This window comes from Malaya genurostris, chromosome 3 (genome assembly GCF_030247185.1).
Source record: "Malaya genurostris strain Urasoe2022 chromosome 3, Malgen_1.1, whole genome shotgun sequence".
In the NCBI taxonomy this organism is placed as follows: Eukaryota; Metazoa; Arthropoda; class Insecta; order Diptera; family Culicidae; genus Malaya; species Malaya genurostris.
The window spans coordinates 288,864,358-288,889,213 of record NC_080572.1 but is presented as its reverse complement, the minus strand read 5'-3'; the positions used below and the strand labels follow the sequence as shown (position 1 = coordinate 288,889,213).

General features: G+C 38.4%; 1 protein-coding gene across 1 annotated transcript; it reads left to right on the top strand.

Moving 5' to 3' along the window:
* The first annotated feature begins 2,074 nt into the window (after positions 1 to 2,074).
* On the top strand, positions 2,075 to 24,292 carry LOC131435149 (uncharacterized). The gene is made up of 4 exons (XM_058602738.1): positions 2,075 to 2,726; positions 13,361 to 13,551; positions 13,622 to 14,083; positions 23,025 to 24,292. The coding sequence occupies exons 1-4, from the start codon at positions 2,612 to 2,614 to the stop codon at positions 23,328 to 23,330; spliced, it is 1,074 nt and encodes a 357-aa protein (XP_058458721.1). The 5' UTR covers positions 2,075 to 2,611; the 3' UTR covers positions 23,331 to 24,292.
* The last annotated feature ends 564 nt before the right edge of the window (positions 24,293 to 24,856 follow it).

Genomic DNA, 24,856 nt, shown 5'->3' with positions numbered 1-24,856 from the left:
CGTTAGTGATGTTATTTTTAATTTACAAAAACATGGAAATAACGAAGTCCTTGTATTGATAAAATATTTCTTCTTAAAGAGAAAGGATCCAACATTTTTTGGCGAGGTCATATCCGCATTCAGGCGGAAAAAGTTATCCGAAAACGCAACAGGTAGCTGGGACAATCATGGCGTCAGTTCTTCGATGCTCGAGTATAATTAACATCGACTATTTGACCAAATTGAACGAATTGGGCACCGATCTGTTTCCTCACCCAGCATATTCTCAATAACCGAACCTCCAGCAATTACTTGTCCTTTTCTGATCGGGAAAAGATACTCCCGAGAAAAATTATTGGCTCGAATGAGAGAGTCATCGTTGCAACTGAATCCTATTTTGAGGCCATGGACAATCTATCCAATAAGTAAGGTATCTAAAAGTTAGAAAAAACTAGAACGATTGCATTGCATTTAAAGGTGATGTTGATGAATAAAAAAAATCTTTGCACATGAATTACGGTTTTCCTAGTTAGTTCCTGGACTTTTAATAATAATACGGTAATATCGAACCGCACAGAGTGCAAGTCGATTCGATACTGAATCTTGATTTGTGTGAATGATTTTCTTACATGCGAGCGCGCTCATTGAAGAGCAGAAATCTTCTGGAAACCGTGAACGTGTGTATACGAATCTATCGTATCTGTTAGCGGAAACCATGACAATGGTTTTAAAAACAGAGAAAATTAGACATGGTTCGTTATTAATTGAAGTTTCTATATCTCTATATAATATCAATATCAATGCATTTCAAAGCAGTATGTATAATGATATCGAAAATCAGTTAAAAATGGTTGAGTACGGGGCTTCATTTGCATTGATGAGACGCTTAAGCATGACTCTTCTACTAGAAGGTTAATGTTAAGTTACTAAACGACTTCTGCTTGCTCAAATGAACCTTGTCACGTCTCACCTTACTGTTGTATATCTTCAAATCCTGACTCTACCTTGAGTACTAGCATTCTATAATTTTGATTTCATTTATTATTTCGAGTTGCAATAAAAATATTCTCATTTGTATAAACAATACTAATATTACCATTGTTTTTCGCTTGAAATTTTCGGGTGGGTAGTACCACAAACGAATTTCCAGACTTGACAGTCACGATCTGTTTTTGGCGCACATCTACGGTCCTTCGTGAAACTGGCACCAATTGTGATAAATTGGTTGCACTGCTGAGTTCCCATCATACATTCATAATGCAAATGTCAAACCGTGAGAACCCTTTCGATTCGATAGCATATTGAGATTTTATGGTACACTTTGGTTGAAATGATAACAATGCAATTAATCTCGCGCTCCACCAAGCGGTGAGTGCGATCATTTCAGAAGGTACTGGGAACGAACCACATTTTTCAAAACTATTTATAAGCACATACATGTCTTTATTATTTATCTTTGGTAGTACTACCCATCGTACCCACCTCTTTCACCGGCCCTGAACGTAATCATCCGTAACCAAATAGTCATTTCTAAGACTCCTTTTCAGGACCCTAAAAGTAACGTAAAGAACTTATTTAGAAAACTGTCTTAAACTGCCGCTTCAATTCCTAGAATACAAACGCAATCTTCCGAAACCGAATGGTTCTCTTCAGGACTACAAAATCTTCAACGGTCAAACGGTACCAAATTAGTTAATATTTATACACATCTCTAATGCAGTCCTACGTCAATCTCGCGACTATGTCTCTGACCTACTCCAAGTGTTTTAAATTAATTTACTGAAAATTGGTCAAACTGTTACTAAGTTTGACGACAACCAGAAGATAAATTTGGTGTTTGTGCAAGTAATTTGCAGTATATTTTAAGTAACAGACAGAATCAAAAGAATTGATTTGATAAGACACTAAACTTCTATTCTTATCTACTCTTCCGAAAACAGATGAATAGAAAATTTTGTGTCGTGATTCATCGTCGCTCATCTTCAGCTTTCTTCCAGCTTCTATCGATCAATCTATTATCAGCTATTCCCGACGCCGCAGTGTGCTTCCACTGAGGGGAAGTGATCTCGACCTTCCTGAAACCAAGAACGACCGCCGGCCAGTGCTGCGCCATCGTTTGAACGGAAAAGGTGATCTTCTCGTGCTGGCTTCCGACCGTTACGGACGGTTCTATCAAGTCGGGTGCGATCATTTTCGTCCATGATCAATTGGAGCCTCAACTGCAATGGAGTGCACGTTCAATTCGATAAACGGCCAAATTAGTTTCGCGAACATTTCTCATTGAGCCCTAACTTGTGGCCGTTCGGAAGAGCAATTACCGGGTGAAGGTGTGTGTGTGTATGTTGTGTGTGAGTGCGTCGGGGGAAACAACGGGGAAGCACATAATAACTTTGTGCATTTGTTTTCCGCGCTCAGTCATCCATCCAACCATCAGCACTCCAGAACGTGGTGCACCAAGTCTGTTCTGTTCTGACCGAGCCCATCCGCGAAGATTAGTTATCAGTGCAATTCTACTTACCAAACGCTAAACAGGTGCCGCATCGAGTTCTGGGACGATAAGAACAGTGAGACAGCGGAACACCGAATTTCGGTCCTGGAATAAAGTGTGTGTGTGTGCAAAACACTTTCGGCAATGTCTTCAATTATTGACAAGAACAAGATTCGGCTGGAAAGCCGGTCGAAAATGTTTCTGCGAAGCAACTCGTTCCAGAAGTTGTGCTCGCTGGCGCATCCCATCAGGCTGAAAGGTATGTGCTGCTCTTATTATACATTCACCTGTTGGCATATTTGTTGGCAGTGGAAAAAAGATTCGCGAGAAGGTGCTGTAATGCTCATCGTAAGTGGAGTTGGTATAGTAGGCACTGCTTTGTGGCGCTTGACGTTGAAGGGTTTCGTTAATTATTGATTTTTTGTTTGTTCCTTCATGCTGGCAATGCCGGGTAACACGGAATTCTCGTTTAACGAACTTCCCCCTCCCTCAACTGGCCTGATCTAGTTTGGTCGAAGGGACGATGCTCTTGGGTTTACGATAACGATTTAGAATAAAATTACTTGCAGTATCAGCGAAGGCTGTGGTGAAGATAAAAGAGATCGGTAAATAATAGGTTATCTTTGATGATGGTGATGAGAAATTACACAATCGAGCATGTGCAAGTGGTGTGGAGGAAGATTAAGGTTCTACTTACAATCGTTGAAAAAAAAACAGACCGGGTTTTCTCCGCTATCGCTAGATGAATCTTCGTAAAAAAAAATCTTCACTTTATTTAGAAAACGGATATTTTTCCTCTGAATTTCCACTCTTTTCCGTTTTGCTACAACAGTTGTTTTCCTAAGATTGTAAATTGCTCATAAAAGGCTCTTAAATGAAACAAACAAGAATTGTAAAACGATCATTTCTGTTACGTTATTCTGTGATTAGAAATAAATGCACAAATTTATATTAGCGAATGAGGTTTGAAAAAAATTGTCTGTAAATGAAAACGAGAAACCAGAACAAAGCTGCAGAGAGAAACGGTGAGTGGTTAACAACGATAATGGAGTAATATATTGTTTTGATACATACAGCGATATTATGGGGCTACCACGTTTGGTATAACGCCGTTTGGCATAATGGTTATTTGGCATAACAGATGAACATGCTGCTTAATGGAAATTGTTTTTATTTACTGAAATTTTGTAAGATCTAATGCGGCTACGTCTCATCGTTTTTAATGACCTGCTGTCCGACCTCGCTGCCACTCGTTCGGACCTAACTGGGGGATAGCTCCTAGTTTTGGGTAATCCGGGCAAACGCCCGCAACTAGACAGAGGTGATTTCTGCGGGGGCGCTGCTCCCCCGTGACTTCCGACGGCGCACTCGCGGCCTTCGGCCGTCTCGACCTGAATCATCTATGACGAACAGAAGATTGTGCTAGAAACAAAGTGAGATGCTTATATAAAATAACAGTGTGCTATTTACTACAGAATTTTAGAAATAAAAAATAATAATGCTATTTCATGTAATATTATCGAAATATTCGGACCGAATATAAAATTCACACATTTCGATCGAGTTTGCCTTGCAAAACATCACTCGATCGAAAAATAAACGAAAATTCACATTAGATTAAAATATTACGAATCCAATTATTATTATGAAAAATGTCATTATGCCAAATGACCATTTTGCCAAATGGCCATTATGCCAAATAACTGTTATGCCAAATAACCATTATGCCAAACGGCGTTATGCCAAACGGTATTATGCCAAACGACTTTTTGCCAAACGTGGTAGCCCCCGATATTATTGTGCTCTTAACATGGGACATCAATCAGCTAATCAGGAATGAAGAGTTAGCTGAATTTTCCGACATTGAAAAAGTTAGACACGAACGGATCGCATCGCTAATAGAATTTAAATGGAATTCAAATGATATGCATAAAATGTAGTAAAGTTTGATGTTTGAACTAACTTCTCAAAAACAAAGTCCACAATAATAGTTTACACTGTTAGTATGTATAAAGACACAAATTCGAATATGTAGTACAATCTACTTTCGAATATGAGAACATGCCGCATTCACACGAAGCCGGAAAAGTACTAAAAAGTTAACCTTTTTAAACTTGCTTTGATTTTTTCTATAAATAGAAGAAAAATCACTATTTTATTCAATTACAGTACAAGGAAACAACCCCGGGTTGGCTGTTCAATGCATAGGACGCTGGTCTTACAAGCCAGTTGTCGTATGTTCGAGCCCCGACCTGGAAGAATTCTTAGTGTCAGTAGGGATCCATAGTACTAGTCATGCAATGATTCTGTACGTTAAGAATCGGCTGCGAAGTCTGTTGAAACAGAAAGGCCACATTCCACAAAAGGAATGTAATGTCAAGACTTTGCTTTTTACAATTAAACAAACATCAGAATTACTTAAGAACGAGAGTTCAAAGAGGGATGCGAAATTAGATGGCTCATAAATCTCTAAGGAGTTTATCGGAAATAAGCTATCCACATATACTTATGTTGTACGCATGTATTTGTGATGGTTTTAATGCTCAAATCACAGCATGCTGTGCGTTTGTTTACTTGTTTGTGCGGTTGAAATTCTGCGTTTTCAAAATGTCGCGTATTGAAAAGAAAGTGATTAAAAAAATTAAATTAGGTTCTGGACACATGGCAAAGTGAGAGTGGTACTACTATGCGAAAATTGGCGAAGCGGTTTGGAATTCATCATGCCAGTGTAAAAACCATCATTAATACGTTGGAGAACACTATTCTTTGGATGAGCTACCAGGAAGAGGCAGGAAACCCGGGTCTTTCAACCCGAAACTGGACCAGAAAGTGGTAATTCTAATCATGAAGAACAATTCAATGTCAATACGTGATTTGGCCAAAAAAGCAGGGGCGATCCAGCGTATCAAAAGACGAAATCTCCTGAAGACCTATAAGAAGCAGAAAATCTCGAAACAAAGTTTAGAACAGGAGAAGCGAGCAGCAACAAGGGCCCGGAAATTGTATTCGCGTCTTTTGCAGTGTCCGGATGCATGCGTTTTGATGGACTTATGTAAAGAAAGACTCAAAAACCCCTTCCAGGTCCACAATACTTTACTGTCGTCGTTGGGAAGGATGTGAGCGATGCGGACAGGTCGATTCAAGTGATGAAATTCGGTCGAAAGGTACTGGTATGGCAAGCAATATGTTCCTGTGGTTTGAAGTCAACCATTTCTTACACTACCGGAACTATAGATGCAGAAATCTATCGATCTGAGTGTCTCCAGAAGAGATTGCTGCCTTTATATAAGAAGCATAGTACACCTCCACTGTTTTGGTGGGATTTAGCGTCGGCTCACTATGCCAAAACCACTCTCAATTGGCTTGCGGAAAAGGGTATAAATTTCATTGAGAAAAATATCAATCCACCAAATTGCTCTCAGCTTCGACCCATCGAATGTTACTGTGCAATCGTGAAAAGGATCTTCAAGAAGACTTTTAAGGCAGCTGGGGACATGTAGGAGTTCAAAAAAATTTGGGTTCAAGCGTCCAAAACATACGATGCAACACTTGTCCGGAACTTGACGAAGAGCGGTCGATCAAAAGTTCGAAAATTCGTGAAGGAAATTTTATCCTGTTTTCATTTCACTCAAGTTTAACCTCGTACAATAAAGGATCAATTTTTAGTTTGAATAATAATTTGAATACACTCCTTACCGTTGACAGACAGACAGACAGTTAATTCTACTCATCTGAATGTTCACTTACACTGCACTTTTTCACTAGAAACTTTATAAAGTGCTTTATAATTTCATTATTTTTTCGTCAAGCAATGCATGTTTTCATTAATATTAAAATACGAATTGAAATTCTTTTATGGTGTTAACAACAAGAGAAATCTTTTCGTTTTTTTTATAAATCTCCATTTCAGTAAACATCTAGAGCTAGCTGCCAGAAATCTGTAGTAAGAACTTTTGTTTTCATATCGACTTAACTGTTGGTAGTATGTTCGAGAGTCAGACAGAGCCGTAGTAAACGTTTCTAGTACCCGAGGCAAACACCATGGAGAGGAATACATTATATTATTTTCTGTAACGGTATTCTTAGTAACATATTTAGTTTCAGTAAATACATGTAGCAGTCTTGAGTGCTACATCAGAAATCACGCAGAAAAAATTGTAAACTCCGCAAAAACCACCTGAAAAACCATTATTAGATCATATTCCGGCCAATTGGACGAAAGTTTATTAAGCAAAATAAAGAATCAGAATGTATAAATTTGCGTTAATCTTTCGAAATGATTCAAAATTCAAGACATTTTTAAAACTTCCTTTATGATCAACATAAAAGTTATTCGAATGAATTTTAGGCTGTGAATCATTTCGTGGTTAATTTTAACTTTTAATTGAAATCTGACACTCGAGTGGTTATTTTGATGTTGTCAAAAATTATCAAGGGGAACGTGCCATTTGAGCCAATTTGTTCTGATTAGTCAAAATTATTTCCAGTGCAAAATAAACCCAAATAGCTTTCCATCCGTCAAACTTTGAAATGGGTTTGAAAAGTTTTAGTTAAATTCAACTACTCGACACAAAATAACCACTCTAGTGTCAGATTTCAACCAAAAGTTAAAATTAACCGCAAAATGGTTCACAGCCTTATAGTAAGAATATCTAGATTTAATTCACGAGTTTGAGGCTTTCACTGAATTTAAAATAAAAATATGCACTTTCGTTTTTATCGTGAATGTATAAAAAAACACGTATTATAACTAATCGCCTTGAATTAAATGTGCTTCTTGTGAAAGTTTTTCATCATTTTTCTTTTTTTTTTGTGAAAGATTCATCATAATTTTGTTAAGAATCAGCTTCGTTGCGTTAAAACTTGTACAGGCGTTCTAAAAATGAATCATAAAATCAATCGTATTTCTTCCATTTTGCATTTTGAAATTTATTTAATGTCAAAATATGCTACGATAGAACATCAAAATGATGGACATGAAATTTACCTTAATGCAAATTACACTTAACCTAAAAAGTAATAAATCCTGTAGCCCACAGCACATATACTTTAAACCCATTAAATTTGCTATAAGTGAAACTGTCATCCAATGTAAACACATATTGACAGGACAGGACAGGACAGGACAGGACAGGACAGGACAGGACAGGACAGGACAGGACAGGACAGGACAGGACAGGACAGGACAGGACAGGACAGGACAGGACAGGACAGGACAGGACAGGACAGGACAGGACAGGACAGGACAGGACAGGACAGGACAGGACAGGACAGGACAGGACAGGACAGGACAGGACAGGACAGGACAGGACAGGACAGGACAGGACAGGACAGGACAGGACAGGACAGGACAGGACAGGACAGGACAGGACAGGACAGGACAGGACAGGACAGGACAGGACAGGACAGGACAGGACAGGACAGGACAGGACAGGACAGGACAGGACAGGACAGGACAGGACAGGACAGGACAGGACAGGACAGGACAGGACAGGACAGGACAGGACAGGACAGGACAGGACAGGACAGGACAGGACAGGACAGGACAGGACAGGACAGGACAGGACAGGACAGGACAGGACAGGACAGGACAGGACAGGACAGGACAGGACAGGACAGGACAGGACAGGACAGGACAGGACAGGACAGGAAATTACTGGAACTATAACGAATTGAGCGTTTCTCGTACAGATTTTTCGAAGCTTGAATAAGTTTTCACTCCCGAAAATGAATCAGCTTGAAAGATATGATTCGCACTGATGGAATCAGTAATGTGGACTGAAATGCCAATGAAAATTGGTAAAACTTTTACTGAATTGGAAAAAAAGTTATGTTTCGTAATACTTTTATACGATTTGCCGAAATCCGATAGTTCATTGACAGATGACTGTAAATTGAATGAATTTTACAGACCGTTCAGTGGAAATAATATTGTACAATTCGTAATCATTGACATCATTACTGAACCCCAAAAAGGAATTCTTATCAAAGCCCACCAGTTCGTGCTCGCATCTCACCCGAAACAGTCGAAAATCTTTTGCGGTCGAAGCAAAAAAAAAACAATACAGTGCAGTGAACAATAGAGTGTACGGAATGGTCAAATACGATTTAACAAAGCCTGAAACTTGGCCAACAAGACCAAATTCAATTTGTATAGATTTCGTTGCGTTGCAAAGTTAGACCAGCAGCAAATGAAATTGAAATCTTACTTAAAGAACGAATGCATCTAGACGCTAATAATGTAACTGAGATTCAACTGGTGGACAATGCCATACAAGTACGCGTACATGACCTTGATTTTTTCCCCGGCATCCGGAATGGCGTGCGAGTGGTACGTATGCAACTACGTAAGGCAATTCCATCTTACATAATTTGTGGTCAAGGTGGGACACATCCGTGTAAAACGCTAATTACCTATGGAAATCAGCTGGTTACATGTCAGTTTTGTGAACAACCTGCACACTACGGTAAACCTTGAACTGAAATTGCGAAAAGAAAATTTTCAACCAAAGACAAAGTCAACAACGAAAACTAGTGAGCGTAGTACTCCTGTTTTACCATCAAACCAACCAACAAGTGCAACCAATGTACAACAAGGCGCTTCTACAGCAACTAGCAACGAGCTCAAGACTGCGAACAACAAGGAAAACGAAAAGAAGACGGAAATCAACAACAAAACCACCGATGCGGCAATGGAGGTCGAGACGAGCCACGAACAAAGTGCCCCTCAAACCTCGCAGGAGGGAAATGGAACCTCTTCTCCTCCTAGAAAAAGAGTGACAACAAGATCCACTTCAAAAAATTCTTTATTTAAAAAATCGGCTAATTCGGCCACGTAAAGCTTGTACGAAAATAGGCCTGAATAAAAAATATCTTTTAAATAAAAAAAAACCCACCCATTTTATGAAATATGCAAAAGGAAGTTTGTGGTATTTGTTAATGGGTACATTATTTACTTAAGCAATGTAAGCTATACCAGTTGGGGTGAAGGTTACCTACTAAAGGAATGAAAACATAACTTGTTTAATTATTTGATTCATTTTATTCTATGTAACCCATTTTATCCACTAATTCCTCTAATTCCAACTTTTTGATTTCGTCCGATGTTGTCCTGGCATAAAGTGAATTTTCAATAATGAGTCATCTGGGGTCTCTTTTTACGCGGTTTTTTATGCGGTTTCTTCTTACGCGGATTTCCGGAGTTACGCGGATTTCCAAAGTTATGCGGTTATTTTTTTTCAACATAAAAAAAATTGATTTTGGAAGTCTCAAAATTTTATGTCCCAAAGTCGGTTTTCACAAAAATAAAACATATCTGGACGTTTCATGCATTTATAAGATATTTGGCATCAAAAAAATTTCTTTAGTTTGGAGGTTTTTTTAACGCGGATTTCCGAAGTTACGCGGTTTTTTTACGCGATACGTATTCCCCGCGTAAAAAGAGACCTCAGTGTAGTTAGCGAGCCAAATCAGACGAATGAAGTGAATGGGAAAGCAATGGAGTCCCAAATTGTTGATTTTTTTGGCGTTATTTACTTTCACAAATTAGAAAAATAGTGATCCTACAATCTGAGATGAACGGAGAGAAAAACCGTCAATCTGGCAACGAAATAACCATAACAAAAATTCTGGCATCGTTTGCATTTGTATTTGTGTGCAAGTGACCTTTTGAAAATTCTGGTTTGTTTGCTTGTGAAGAATCACACTCGCAGCAAAAAAAAAAAAATGCAGTATATGCACCATGCTTAAATTCATTGAGAAAACAGCATAAAGTATTTGAAAATTATTTCACGTTTCTTTCAAATATCATATACTCACTATTTGGTATTGATACTCCCCACAGATGGTGAACAACGAGCAACAAGGCAATTCTAATCAGTGCAGATTGGAACCGCTTTTGACAGTTCAATTGGAATCATAAAAATGTCTCCGCTGATCTTTGGTTGTATGGTCACTATCGAAAAGCATGCCATGATAATCTAGGACAACCGACGCCGTGAACCTCCCTAGGCCGTTTATTAGCACTCATGCCGGCTTTATACGCCGAATCATTGTAACGGATGTCGGTGAAGTTTTACTGGCTTTCGAACAGCTGAACATTCAGTAACCAGTTCAGTAAAAATTCAATTTGCTGAATAATCGGTAAATTCGTACTGAATTTCGAGCTGTCATAATTCTACTGACTTGTTCATCATCTAGTACCGATGTTCGACGAAATTTACAAAATGATCCTCTTCAGCGAATGTAACTTGAAATCTGTGCATCAATTAATTTATTTAGGTGTACTGAATGGTTTACACTTACTATCCAAAAATAATTCAAATGTAATAATCATATATAAAATAATAGTTTATCTTTTGGTTGCCATCGTCTGCGTTTCAATTTCAATAGAATGATGATTTTATTAGAATGTTAAAATGAAAAGCTAAAAGAACATACCATCAGGAAGCAGTATTATAAATATTTTGCACAGTAATCATTTTGTTAATGATTATCAAAATGTTCATTTCTTGACGGTACTAAACAGATAGGAAATTTTACAAAATTTATAGCGATGGTTACTTGGAATTTCGTTTTTTTTTTATTTGCTAAAAATTGGAAAAACTACTGAGTTTGGCAAAAATAATTGACATATCAAAGTTTACAGACCAGGCCAGCAAATGTTTTTACATACGATTTACCGATATTCACCAGTTCTTTGGCAGATGACTGTTAGCTGAAATATCTAGGTAGGCAGTCGACGCCAAAAGTCCACCCGATTCGGTACATTAGAAGGGTATAACCCGCTTTCGAAGTGCACTCACGTTTTTAGTTTTTGTCCGGAGTCAGCAAATTCCTTCAAAATATGACGTATTTACTATATTGGTTTACCTTCAAAATTTATCCAGCTTCTCTTAGTTTGTTAGCCGTTTTGTCCCTCAAAAAACTACACACCCAAAAAATTTGAATATTTCAGGTCACCTAATTCCTCATACGATGTAATTATTCATAAAGACCTAATTTGTCAAATGACGGAAAATTTCATTTGTTATGACTTAATGTTAGAATAGCTTGAATTTTACTGGTTTCGACAGTAACTTGCATTCTGCTAGCGTGCGACTATATGAATTTGAAGTCTGAGGACACAGGGCCACGTGTTGAGTTTTAAATCGACCACGTGGCTCGCTCAATTCCCTTTGCGCATCGTATTTCTCTTGTACTCTCTCGTATATGAGCAAACTGTAACGGGTTGCCAGCATACATTTTATTATTTTGATGAGAAGTTTAATCACATTAATCTATCGTATGGGTTGGACATTACATGATTCCAATGAACAATGAAAAAATATTCAACTTTCACAAAGATTGAATCTGTGTGTTTGGCAGCCTTGTCGAGCACATTTTATTTCTCTCTCCTTTTTCATAATGCTATCAGAAAACCAAAGCAAAATAAATGGCGGATGCATTGAAACTGACTTTGTTTCACAGAAAAATACAAGACTTTATTTTTATCGCGATAACATATATGTTTTTATGTACTATTCGCATCTAAACTAAATTATCTAGACTTTGTCACGGTAGATTTATGGTACAAGCCTTCAAAGCCGAGATATTCGATGAACAAGTAGAGGTATGCATTTCTGAGCGTTTCAATTTTCAGCAGTTCTTCAGTCAGAAAAAAATACAACACGTCCGCTCAACTCAATGAATTATTCTGAAAATTTCACAGAATATTCTCAACTAAATTTCGAAGACATTGTCAGGTGGGTTTTTCTATATTCTGCACCGTTTCCAAGAAAATTTAATTTGAAACGGGAAAATAGCAAAAAACCTACCACTTTACGGTAGTGTCCTCAGCCCTTAAAAGCACCATTTACCAACCAAGCGGATGTATACTTCTGTGGCTCAGTCGATTAACAGACGTACATGCGATCAAATGATTCTCGCTTCAAGTCGCGGCGGTTGCTATCAGTATTTTTTGTTATTTCAACGAATTTCATGTCATGGAGTTTTAGACACAATATTAAATGTTCTTCCACGTGGATTTGCGTGAACTGCGACGCTCTATTTATGTGCATCTTATAAGATGTAAAATCACAGGGATTTTTTAAGTGTGTATTTTATAAGTGAAGAAAAATGCTTTTGTCCACATTCAACTTGATGCCAAACACGTGAACAAAAAGCTACTGTCAAGACGAAACAAATGACTGTTTCACGCAGAAATTTGACATTTCTGCTCAAATATAAATGGTACGTTTTTGCGATTGCAGTGCAATGTGTATTTTTACGGACAAGGAGGTTTTTCCCAAATACCTACATTCGAATGTACGTAAATGTCACTACGAATATACTAGAAGTACTTTTCCTTCGCCATAGTCTATAGGTCAGTTTGCAGTGAAGAGTTATTTATAGCTCAGGTCATAGGTTCTGAACGAAGAATCGCGCAATTGATACCTTTCACCGATTCAAAGCTTGCTGCGATCGAACGAACCTGTTTCGGTTATCAAAATTGCTAGTGTTCTGTTTTCATACGTCAAACGAAAGAGGAGCAGAGTAGCATTTGTTTTTGTTTCTTTCGGCTATTGTTTTGTTCATACACCGCCGGTGTATGGTGTATGAAGAAGATAGATTCCATGTGCATGTAGGTAAATTGTTTTCAAATTTCACGATGACGACGGAAAACAGTTTTGGCTCGCGCTATCGCAATTCGGTTCGCGTGCACAGGAGTCACCTATCGACTGCTGTGTAACGAAGTGTAGGTCGAATCAAACGTTTCCGTTCGCTCAGACGTCGATAGTTCAATGTAAACAAATAATTTTATGTGCACGATTTTATGTAAACTAATTTCACTCACCATCTCACCATTTTTTTTGGGTTTTGCTTTGTAATTCCATGCCGTCATCCGCCGTGCAGGGTTCAAGTCGAACAGGGAAGCCCTGAAGTCAATCTTCGAATCGCTCATCGTCACGACACGTGGCGTCATCCAGTCGGTCACGTACAGAATACTGTGCTTTCTGTTCTTAACGCCGTTCACCGGACTGGTGAGCCGGACACTGAGTAACTTTTCCGGTCAGGATGGAAATGGAAAATTTAGTACCGTCAGGGTATGATAGATTATCTCCGTAGCCGTACCGAATGATGCATTTCCTATTACTGAACTGTTTTATATTGCAGTTGATCCTGAAACTGACACTGTCTACGATAATATCCACCGATGATGCCAAAGAAAAATGCGATAAAATAGACTCGGAATCACGTCTGAAGCAGATCCCAACGTCGTCGTCGTCTACCGAATATGTGGAAACGGGCATTCAAACGGAGGACTCACCGGCAGATGGGGAACCCTGCTCATTACTACCATCCAAGGAACAGTTCTTCGACTGCAAGGATGATGCCGCACCGAGACCTACCAGCGACGAACTTCGAAGTCGGTTTCTGGAAAACTCACTACCCCTCCCCCGGACGTCATCCGGACAGCAACGGCTCACCTTGAACCTGCTCGTGTACGGCTGTGTGCTCGGTTGCATCGGTCAGCTATCTGCCCTCGTGTACTTGCTGAACGTGGCCGCCACGATTCCTCCCGGGCTGATATTTCTTATTTTGGCACTCGGCTACATCGGATACGTTATGATGAGGGTAAGTCAAAACAGCGCGGACTTCGGCGGTCGCTGATAGCTGATAAGTTTGTTGTTTTGTTTTCACTGCACGGCATGGAAAGATGATTAGCTCGAAATTTACTCTCGTTGCAAAGTGCAAATTTGATAATAATAGGTTGAATTACGAGTACCGTTGGTTTGGTAGGGTAAATGATTCGAAGGGTGATTTTTTGTTATCAAGATGAGATTGATTTTCGAATGAGTCGGAACTGGTTGAATGAAACAGTTTTTCTATTTTACCAGTAATTCAGCTTCAGCTCAGATTTTCCCCCCAAACGAATATTGACATGGTTCCTTCAGTCATATTCAAAAGTTGCCTAGGAATCCGCTACCTAAATACGATTCCGCAAATATGTCCTTATAAGGTCTTACCAGGGAACAGTTGAGAGGATTTTTCTACACCTTGGGAGCGAATTGGTCTTATGCTTTGTAGCAGACTATCGTGTCCTTTGCTTGGTGCACTGACACTAAATCCAGCCAAAACGATACTTGTAAGTATGATGTTTTCAGAGCGTAAGAATCTGGTGCCGTTTCAAATATTCCTGAGTGCAAACATCTGCTGTCAGCATACCGGTTGTCATAAAAAAAAATTGGAAGTATACAATGGAGTGGATTAACTCCATTCGCTGTATACCATTCCAAAACATCTTTGGCGCAGTCACAAGATGCCAAGTCAGGCCAGAAAGTAGCTAGGAGTGGAATGGTAACAATCGCTTCTTTAGGTGTTCTTCGCGGTATGTTTCCTTGTTTTCCGTTCCGCTAGTGATAAGCTTTGGCTTGATCGACACAACAGCTGCATATTGTCTGCCAAATCAAATATTTTCAGGAAAACTTGCTCTTTTTATTTGTCCTGAAATGCTGCTCTATGCCGTTCCGTTGCATGGTAGTACAAAACGAAATTCAGGAAAGCTGCTTAAAGTGTTTCAGCACATAAGTTTTATCGTCAATTATCATACAGGAAAATTTCGACAAATATTCGCTATGCAACTGGCTAGTCTGGGTTTTAACTATAACATTCTGTTCATAATTACGGTTTATTTTAGTTTTGATTTTGAACGACTTCATACTTTGCCTCTCTTCTGCAAATTTGCATCACCTTCGCATCCTTTCGGTGGATCCTGAGATCCGTCTTAACTTTCTTGCGAGTTTCTTTACTGACAGATCCGGATTTTCATTGGGACCGCACACAATTACTTTTTGCACTTGCCCTTCTTTCGACGCCATCTTCGATCTAAAAGCTTGTACTATCAGCAAAAATTGATTGTAACAATCCGCAACTAGTTATGAATTATGATACGACTAAGTCCAAACTATGTTGCAACAAGAGCACGAACATGTTTTTTTATGTTACGCTGGTTAAAATAAGGTGGCAACAGTGTTTCTTTATAACATAATCATTGAACTAACTATCATTAGTAAGTTATAGCTAATTCAAACATATCTTTAATCGCAGCAAAGCTTTTAGCTACTCGTTTAAAACAGGTTTATTCGTAAATGCGAACGACTCAATGAGGGGTAAAAAACAGATGTCAATTCAATTATTACTCTTATGACTCTAGTATGGACTCCTCAGACGAATAATACTTTATTTCGGAAAGTGTTCGTGATTTTATTCACGGAAACGGAAAAGCTTAGGACACTCACCTGGCACACTTGGGAGTTACAGAATTTTGCAAACTGTGCCGAAAGCATCGATGGAAGGCATATACGAATACCATGTTCCCTGCATTCCTGAACCATGTTTTAAACTACGAAAAATTTTCCTCTATCATATTGTAAGATGTAACTGACGCTCATTGTAAATTTATTTCTATAGAAGTTGAAGGGTACGGAAAATAAATCGATGAAACGAACGCTAGCTAAACCAGAAGGTGTTGAAAACCGTCAAAGAACCGAAGAATTCGTTTGCGAGCAGGATATCGTTCTTATCGAGCCCGCCAGCAACCAAACAGAACGTTGAAGCAAAATTTTGTCACCAAAACTTTTATCAAAAATTGTATCAGCATGTTTCGACGAAGTACCAAGGATGACTGCTTATCGACGATGAAACCTACGTCAAAATGGATTTCGGACAGCTTCCTGTCCAAAAATTTTACATAGCGACGGCACGAGGAGATATTCTTGTGAAGTTTAAGTTTACTTTTATGGACAAATTTGCCAAAAATCTGTTGATTTGGCAAGGAATATGCAGCTGCTGAGCAAACACCAATGTGTTCGTGACGAATAAGACGATGGACTTGAAGTGCTACAAGGGAAAATTCCTCAAAAACCGTGTACTACCTTTCATTCTCCCGTGAAGTTTTGGCACTACAGGTGGAAAGTCATCCAGTAGATTTTATCGATGAAAACATAAATCCTCCCAACTGCTTGCAGTTCCGGTCCATCGAGAGATTTTTGGCAATAATGAAGTAGAAGCTTATGAAAAGTTGGAAAACGGCTCTGGACGCGATTCAGATGACCAAAATGTGGTACAAATGTCCCAAGGAACTTGGCACCGGAGGTGTGCAGCGTTTGATGGAAAGGTTCAAGAAACATTTTTTCATTAAAGTACAGTGAATTACTTTTATTTTAATGCATTAATCTTATTTGTATGTCAATTCGTTACCAAGATACAGATGATTTTTTAATTCCGGATTCTAAATGGAAGTTATTTCCACGGGAAACTGTATTCCGAAATCGTCATGATGAATATAAGTTGGTGATAAAATTTGTGGCTCAAATGAATTACCGTAAACGTGTTTCAGAACTACATTTTGCAACTCTATTCTACACATCAATTTTGATGTGGAACACATCTTTATTTTCTATATGAGGGTGCAAATCAGAAACTCAAGAAAAAATACATGTAGAAATGTGGTTAGGTTTTAAACACTTATAGCTCATTATTTCATCATTTAATTGGAAATATTTCTAAGTTTCGATTTGAATGTATCGCCAGGTATTTTCAAATATAAATGATTGAAATTTTGTTTAGTAGTGAGCAGTGTCCTATTTTGTCTGCTAAAAATCTCAGGCATACCGGATTTCCCTGCCATAGACGACGGTTCAGAAGGAGTAAGCGATATATCAAAGGGAAAGCATCGCTCTGATTGGTCAATCGATGAAAAAGCGAAGCTGTTGAAAGCACGCGAATCTATAAATAGAAGCGAAATCATAGCTAACGTTTCAGTTCTACGCGTAGCTATATAGCAAGAAAAAAGAGCCATAAAACGATTTGAAGCTTTAATTGGTATGCTCTGATCTTGTGTCATGCAAACTCGGATGAAATTCCGTGTTATGTCGTTTCGCCAGAGAAATTGACAACTGTCCCAGGATAAATTTTGCGTGCTTGAGAATAATTTCTAATCTACCTTATGATCAAAAAAAGAACCGGAATTTTCATTTTAAAACTCCCGCGCTTGTCCAATCGGTAAACTTTTATTCTCTCAACGTTGGCAACACTTTTATACACATTCTGTCAAATTTTGACTCATATCGTACGATTAGTTTTTGTTTGGCGTCTATACAAAGAAGTTGAAAAATTTTCGTGTGGCGATTTTTATAATGGATGAAAATTTACCACCAACACGATAATGCGCCGGCTCACACAGCGTTGGCTGTGTCGCCGTTTTTGGCCAAAAACTCAACCAATATCATCAACCAAGCACCGTACTCTCCAGATATGACCCCGTGTGATTTTTTCCTCTTCCCCAGACTTAAATTGCCATTGTGGGGAACGCGTTTTGAGACCATAGAGACCATAAAAGAGAATTCGCTGCGTGAACTAAAGGCCATACCTTCGGCGGCCTATAAAACTTGTATGGAAAATTGGATCAAGCGTTGGCATGCATGTATTGGCGCAGGAGGAGAGTACTTTGAAGGCGATAATAAAGAAATTTATTAAAAATTGAAATTTTGCGTTTTTTAATAAAATTCCGGTTCTTTTTTGATCATAAGGTATATAAGATGAACTCGATTGATAATGGGAAAAAATTCAACCGAAATCGCAGAATGGTAGTGAAACTTAACGCTATAAAAATTATTGCTTGCATACAAAACTTGAACCTTGGCGAAAAAAAGCTTAAATATCGAAATCCGTATCGCAAGTATGTACAAAGATATGATTGCATACATTTGGTATAATAATGTTCGGTTTTGGTTCCTAATCAAGATCAATTTAAGCAGACTCTCGTGCAATTGCGAGCGGATTCAAAAGTGTGACGGTTGATTGAACTGTTTGATTGTAGATCATTAGAAATTTTGGTTGCCTTGTTCCACATCAATGGCTTGAACAACACCATGGGGCTGATCCTTGTAATTTTTTGTTGCTTGCAGCATGCGTACGTGTGGCAGTAAACTATCGAAAAATGCTTCGTCTTCATTTCGAGCTTTTGCCGTCTTTTTCTCCAGCAATGTTCTTTTTTCGATTGTGAATATTTCATCTTCACGGTCTCCTACATGGAATGAGTAGTCCCGGGCCTAGCATAGAGAAAGTTGTTTTTTTTATTCTTCAGTTTAGGCTCCATCTAGAGCAATACACTTGACCCTTCGGTCCTTCAGCATTTTGATGTCCTTTGAAAAAACAAAATATATTTGTCAAGGCCTTCAAAATAGGCTTCCGTTTCTGAAATGACCCCAGCATTTGGTGAAAATTTCTTTCCCTGGAGAAGCCTTTTCAGGTTTTGAAATAGATAATAGTCGCTGGGGGCCAGGTCTGGAGAATACGGGGGATGGTGTACCAATCCGTACCGCAAATCATTCAATTTCACCATTGCTTTTATGTATGAATGCACTGGGACATTTTTTCTATAGTTTGATGACAACTAGAACTCATCTGAAACCATCAGCTGTTATTCAAACACTAGGGAATAGATTGTCGTGAAATTTGGTATCTAGAGGTTTATTCTTAACAAAGAAAAAGTACGGGTGTGTAATGTCAAAGACATAACTGGATGTCGTGAATACGAATATGACACGCTTTATTTATGCTTCCGAATTCGAATTGGTAGTTCATCGATTGTTTGAATTGTGCAACTTTCCCCTCTTGCATTACTAGAAATTTAAACGATGCGCTTAGACTAAATTACAGATTAGTTACATTAAACATTCTGAAACGCAATTAAATATTATGAAATAAGCAGTATAGTTCTTTATAATAAAAAAATGGTGGCTCTGAAAAGAACTTTTTATGAAAGCGTTCGTGATGGAGAGTGACGAGTTGAGTTAGTTCAGCACGCCGACTCTGAATTTTAAACCCATATACCGGAACTAAGCTCTGAAACTTGAAGACGATTTTTCGCCATGACTACCAGAATGGGTTTTATAGAGTACAGTAAAGTAAATTTCCGCATAATTCTTTAGGAGTATTATTATGGTGCTAGAAAGAACCGAATAGAAGAAGTCTGGAATAAAGAACTGGACCCTCAAGAACTAAATTTAGAATAACAGACTCAGAATCCAGTTTCAATTCTAGAACTGCAATTTCAGTTCCGAAATACAGTTCTAGAATCCAGTTTCAGCACGCAGGCTCTGACTTCTAAACCTATATTGCGGAACTAAAATCTGAAACTTGAACTTCCCTGTACGACTACCGAAAAGCAAATAAGAGTTGCGACCTGAGCGTTTGAGGTTTTAACCACGCAGAAGGTGCTCTCTCCGTTGCTGCTGGTTGAAGGTTTAACTCTCGCGATGGCAGTCTTCTCGCCTTGATGGCCAGCAGGCGAATGAGAGTTGCGACCTGAGCGTTTGAGATTTTAACCACGCAGAAGGTGCACTCTCCGTCGCTGCTGGTTGAAGGTTTAACTCCCACGACGTCTGCTACCATCGAACGCACGAAAAGAAATGATCGATTTTCACCACGGTTCCCCTTTTATACGCATTCAGTTGAAGATATGTGCCTGACTACCTCAAAATCGTCGTCCTTGCGCGAAAAACCCAAGCGAAAGTAAAGAGTTTTCCGCATTATTTTCAAATTTAGAGAAAACTTAATTTTTGAGTTGTTTGTGGTTATCTCACACTGTTCAAAATATTATCCTAATTTCCTGATCATATTTTTGATGAAATGGTGAAAGAATTATGTTGCTACCATTAATACAAGTGAAGATATTCACGATTAAGTTCTGCCCATTCTTCCACATGGCTAATTTAGAAAAGGCACCCCGTAGTAAAGTAAGTCGTATTCACGACAATATACACGGTTCGAAACTAGTCACGTATTTTCAGTGAGATGCCCGGAACTTTTCATTCCATGTAGTATCTTGTTTCTCGATTTTTGTTTACAGGAGTCGACGCATCGTAAATATCATGACCACCTGATTCGTCTGACAAATTTTGACCTAAATTTCCTGTATGTTTTCTTGCCTTCAATTGGTTCTTCTGAAAATCCAAACTTTCGAAATCGTTGTGTATAAATCTATGTCTGGACCAGCATCTTCAAATCGAGATGGAGGATTTTTTCAATTCCTTGCCATACTGTTCCCGCAGACTTTTTCACTTTTTCTTCAATGTATTAACTGCGAAATGTGATAAAATTCATCGCTATTTATCTTTATATAATCGTTGGATAGCAAAATAAATTAAAATATTTACAATGTGCCAAGTAAACATTTAATTTTTTATAAACATCCTGTCATTGCTTGTCCACAAGCAATCTAGAGTTGTAATGCTTTTTTTATTTACTCCACAATATATTATGAGAGAAAATCATAATTCATCTTAAGGGCTGAGGCCAGTAGGTCGCGTATAACCACGTGGCTCTCTCTGCGTATTACATTTTTCTCCATGCTCTCTCGCAAATGTGCAAAATGACTCTCTATGTGGCTGGGTGGCCAAGAAAGTTTTGATATTTTCGGTTACAAGTTAGACTACAACACATAAAATCCAAGAAAGCTGCCTCTTGTTTGGCAGCCTTTTTGAGCCGATTTTATTTCTCTCTCATGTTTCGTTATGTTACCAGGGAACTAAAATGGCGCCGACATAGAAATGGACTTACCTCCACAAAAATAACTTACATTTCATTTTCATCGCGACAACATATATGTTTTTATGCACTAATCGCATCTAATTTATCTAATTATCTAGACATTGTCAGGATAGATTTTTGATCCATGCTTTAGAAGGTGAGATATGCAATGAATAATTTGAAAGACGGCGTTTTCAACTATGCAATTCTTCCTTCAGAAAAAATACTTTCCCAACCGGTAATGTCAATGAATCATTCTGAAATTTTTACAGAATAATCTAAACTAATTTTATAAGAGATTGTCAATTGGGTTTTTTTATATTCGTCACCGTTTCTGAGAAAATCAGATGTGAAGCGTGAAAATAGCCTCTAAAACGCCCTAAATCACACTGGCCTCATCCCTTAAGGTATGAGGACAGAGGGCCACGTGTTGAGTTTTAAATCACGTCATCGTTTTTCTCTTGTACTCTCTCGTATATGAGCAAACTGTACCGGGTTGCCAGCATACATTTTATTATTTTGATGAGAAGTTTTATCACATTAATCTATCGTATGGGTTGGACATTACATGGATTCCAATGAACAATGAAAAAATATTCAACTTTCACAAAGGTTGAATGTCTGTGTGTTTGGCACCCTTGTCGAGCCAATTTTATTTCTCGCTCCTTTTCCAGAATGCTATCAGGAAATCAAAGCGAAAAAATGGCGGATGCATTTAAACTGACTTGGTTTCACAGAAAAATACAAGACTTTATTTTTATCGCGATAACATATATGTTTTTATGTACTAATCGCATCTAAACTAAATTATCTAGACTTTGTCACGGTAGATTTATAATACAAGCTTTCAAAGCCGAGATATTCGATGAACAAGTTGAGGTATGCATTTCCGAGCGTTCCAATTTTCAGCAGTTCTTCAGTCAGAAAAAAATACAACACGACCGCTAAACTCAATGAATCATTCTGAAAATTTCACAGAATATTCTCAACTAAATTTCGAAGACATTGTCAGGTGGGTTTTTCTATATTCTGCACCGTTTCCAAGAAAATTTAATTTGAAATGGGAAAATATAAAAAACCTACCACTTCACGGTACTGTCCTCAGCCCTTAATAATTGACAGTGCCCCGAATCCAAAACATTGAACAACGCAGGAAAATATCTTAGCTTACTATGATTGTTCGCGTTCCGCATTAGAAAACGCTTAATGCGCCGCTTCGCTACGCGGTTTCTTTGACACATTGTCTGGTACGGTTCTTAAACTGCAAGGATTGAGGTTATTTCCAAATACACACAGACACACACACTCACAAACGATTGGCGTGTTTAACTGAAAATCGAGTTGATTGCATCAAGTAAATATTTTTAGAATACATTAGATTGGTCACATTTCCAGTACAGAAAGCTGCGGCTGCAATCCAGCATTCGAATATTTAATTCATACATGTTGCAGAAGAAATAATTTTTCCAATACCAGACCAGAAACAAGTGTTTCCGGTATCCTTAGTTTGTTTAGTGTTGGAAGTTCGCCCAAAAAAAAGTCCAGGTAATGGGTTCAGTCTTCGTTATTCTCTTTTTGACAACCGATGGTTACATACAAGGATCAATTTAAAACAAAACGCTTAGGAGAAGGTTAAGTTCCATTTCAGAATGAAAACCAGGGGAAACGGAAGAGTTAGCTATTAGAAACATATAAATAGGTCCACACAGAGTAACAAATCGAAGTGGTCCGTAAAAGGGGTTTACATTGCGGAACGACCGACCCTTTGCCGAGCAGTTTGTTCCGTTGGATTAATGTCCTTCCGTGGATCGTTCTTCGTAGGTTACAAGGAATTTAAAACAGGTATCCACCACCAACCAGTTGCCATCAAGTGCCAGGAGGCCGTGTGTTCTTAATTAATGGTTCTACGACATGAAAATTCCTTGGTTTTAATTAAATCGTGTCGTTTTCATTACCAGAATCTAATTTTTCTCACTTACAGATATTTGTGGACGAATGCCTTCCGATCAAAGAGGAACCGGAGAAAACATCGACGACGACAACAACGACGGAGATGGCAGTAGTTCCAGCAGTGTCAGCAATCACCGACAAATGCTCAAAACCCAAAGGAATCCACCCAATTTTGGCCACTGTTCGGAAGCATGTAGCCTCGGTATTGCAGCGGGACAGTAAACTGGTGCCAATCACGGATTCGCCAAGGATGAACCGTCGGTCGACTGCGCCCAGGCGAAATCGAGTGCTGCTCTGTACTCATGATAAAACTATCAGTAAAATGAAAATACTCTAGAAACATGAACCCACATGATGGAGCTTAACCAAAAATACAACAACAAAAAAATAACTATAATAATAACACACATTTGTACAAGCAAGGCTTTCGGGAGACGTTTTCAATGCCAGCCCAGACTGAAACGAAAAACACATCAGAATGATAGTAAAACAAAACAAAAAAAAATACTAATAATACAATTTAGTAGCGGCCAAAACATGTTAGGCATGCATGTTGGCCGCCCAGCGTTGGCCGCAGCCTTTCGGGTGCCATCGCGCCATCATCAAACCACATCATCATCATCATTGCCATCATTCGGGCGCTGAAGTGTAATTCGGTGGGAAAATTGTCATGTAATGAAAGAAGACCAACAATAGCAAAAACGAAAAGAAAAAAACAAATGACTACATCGTAAATCGATTCACTATCGGGCAGTTTTTGTGCAATAAAAATAGATCATATTATGAACAATTGCTCACACGCCCAGTGCCACCCGGTGGTGGTGTCGATCCGATCCGGGTGTGTGGTGGCTGGCGTGCGATAAGCGGCAACGCTGATGTTCACCGTCAGTCAGCCAGTTTTCTGTGCCCTACAAATCGATTAGGCCATACTGCTGTTTTTTCTTCTATTCCTCGCCCGGTTTTTTGGTGTATGATGTGTATGTGCTCTACATGAAAAAGAAAAAAAAAGACTGTCAACCTCGAAACATCATTTGCATCAATTGGCACCTATCGGCGGTGGCTGGCAGGATAGCATCGGGAGAGAAAGGAACTTAATGTTTTTCTTTTTTTTTGTAGCATGTAGCGAACTTTTTTGCTCAATCTATGATACCAAATAATAAAAACAAGAATAAGAAGAATAAAAAACATGCCCGTAACGGAACTGTATATGATTATGAGACTTAAATCCGCACGTTTTTGTGAAATTGTTGTCAAACATTGTAATTAGATAAGAATAAAGGATGATAATTGGCTGCTTAATCTGTGTTTGCGTACACGGAACCACCGCGATCCCATTTCAACCAGAATATTATTTGATTTTATGAATTCGATTGGTTAAAATTTGGTACAACTAATCGATTGTTGTTTTAATTAAACTGTCATTTTTGTTTTTCGATTAGCAGAAACGATGGTTGAAACAACTAATTTAACTGTTTGAAAAAAAAAAAATGCTGTCAATTAGTGAGGACACATACCTTTCAATTTCAACAAATATTTTAGTTGAAAGAACTGGTGTTGTTATTGAAACAAAATTCTGTTAGTTGAAAAATAAATCGGTTTTATTTGTTTTAGACATGAGTATTGAAAGTGAAAAAATGAGTATTGAAAGATGATGCCTTCAAACGGTTGAACTAAAGTTATGCACTGATAATTTTACTCAGTTTTTATGAGCTTAGGTGCATTCAATCGCCTCTGTGTGTTTGAAACCCTTCGCTCTTGTTACTTTTATGAATTAAATTCATGTCAAAAAGCGTTTTATTGCTAATGCATGAACATCATCATCGGTATCAAACAGTTGGAAGTAAAACAGTCTGCTGGAAGTAA

Coding starts and splice junctions, on each gene's coding strand:
- LOC131435149 (XM_058602738.1), top strand. CDS start 2,612: ATGTCTTCAATTATTGACAAGAACAAGATTCGGCTGGAAAGCCGGTCG. Junction 13,552..13,621: donor GAAAATTTAGTACCGTCAGG/GTATGATAGATT, acceptor TTTATATTGCAG/TTGATCCTGAAACTGACACT. Junction 14,084..23,024: donor TCGGATACGTTATGATGAGG/GTAAGTCAAAAC, acceptor TCTCACTTACAG/ATATTTGTGGACGAATGCCT.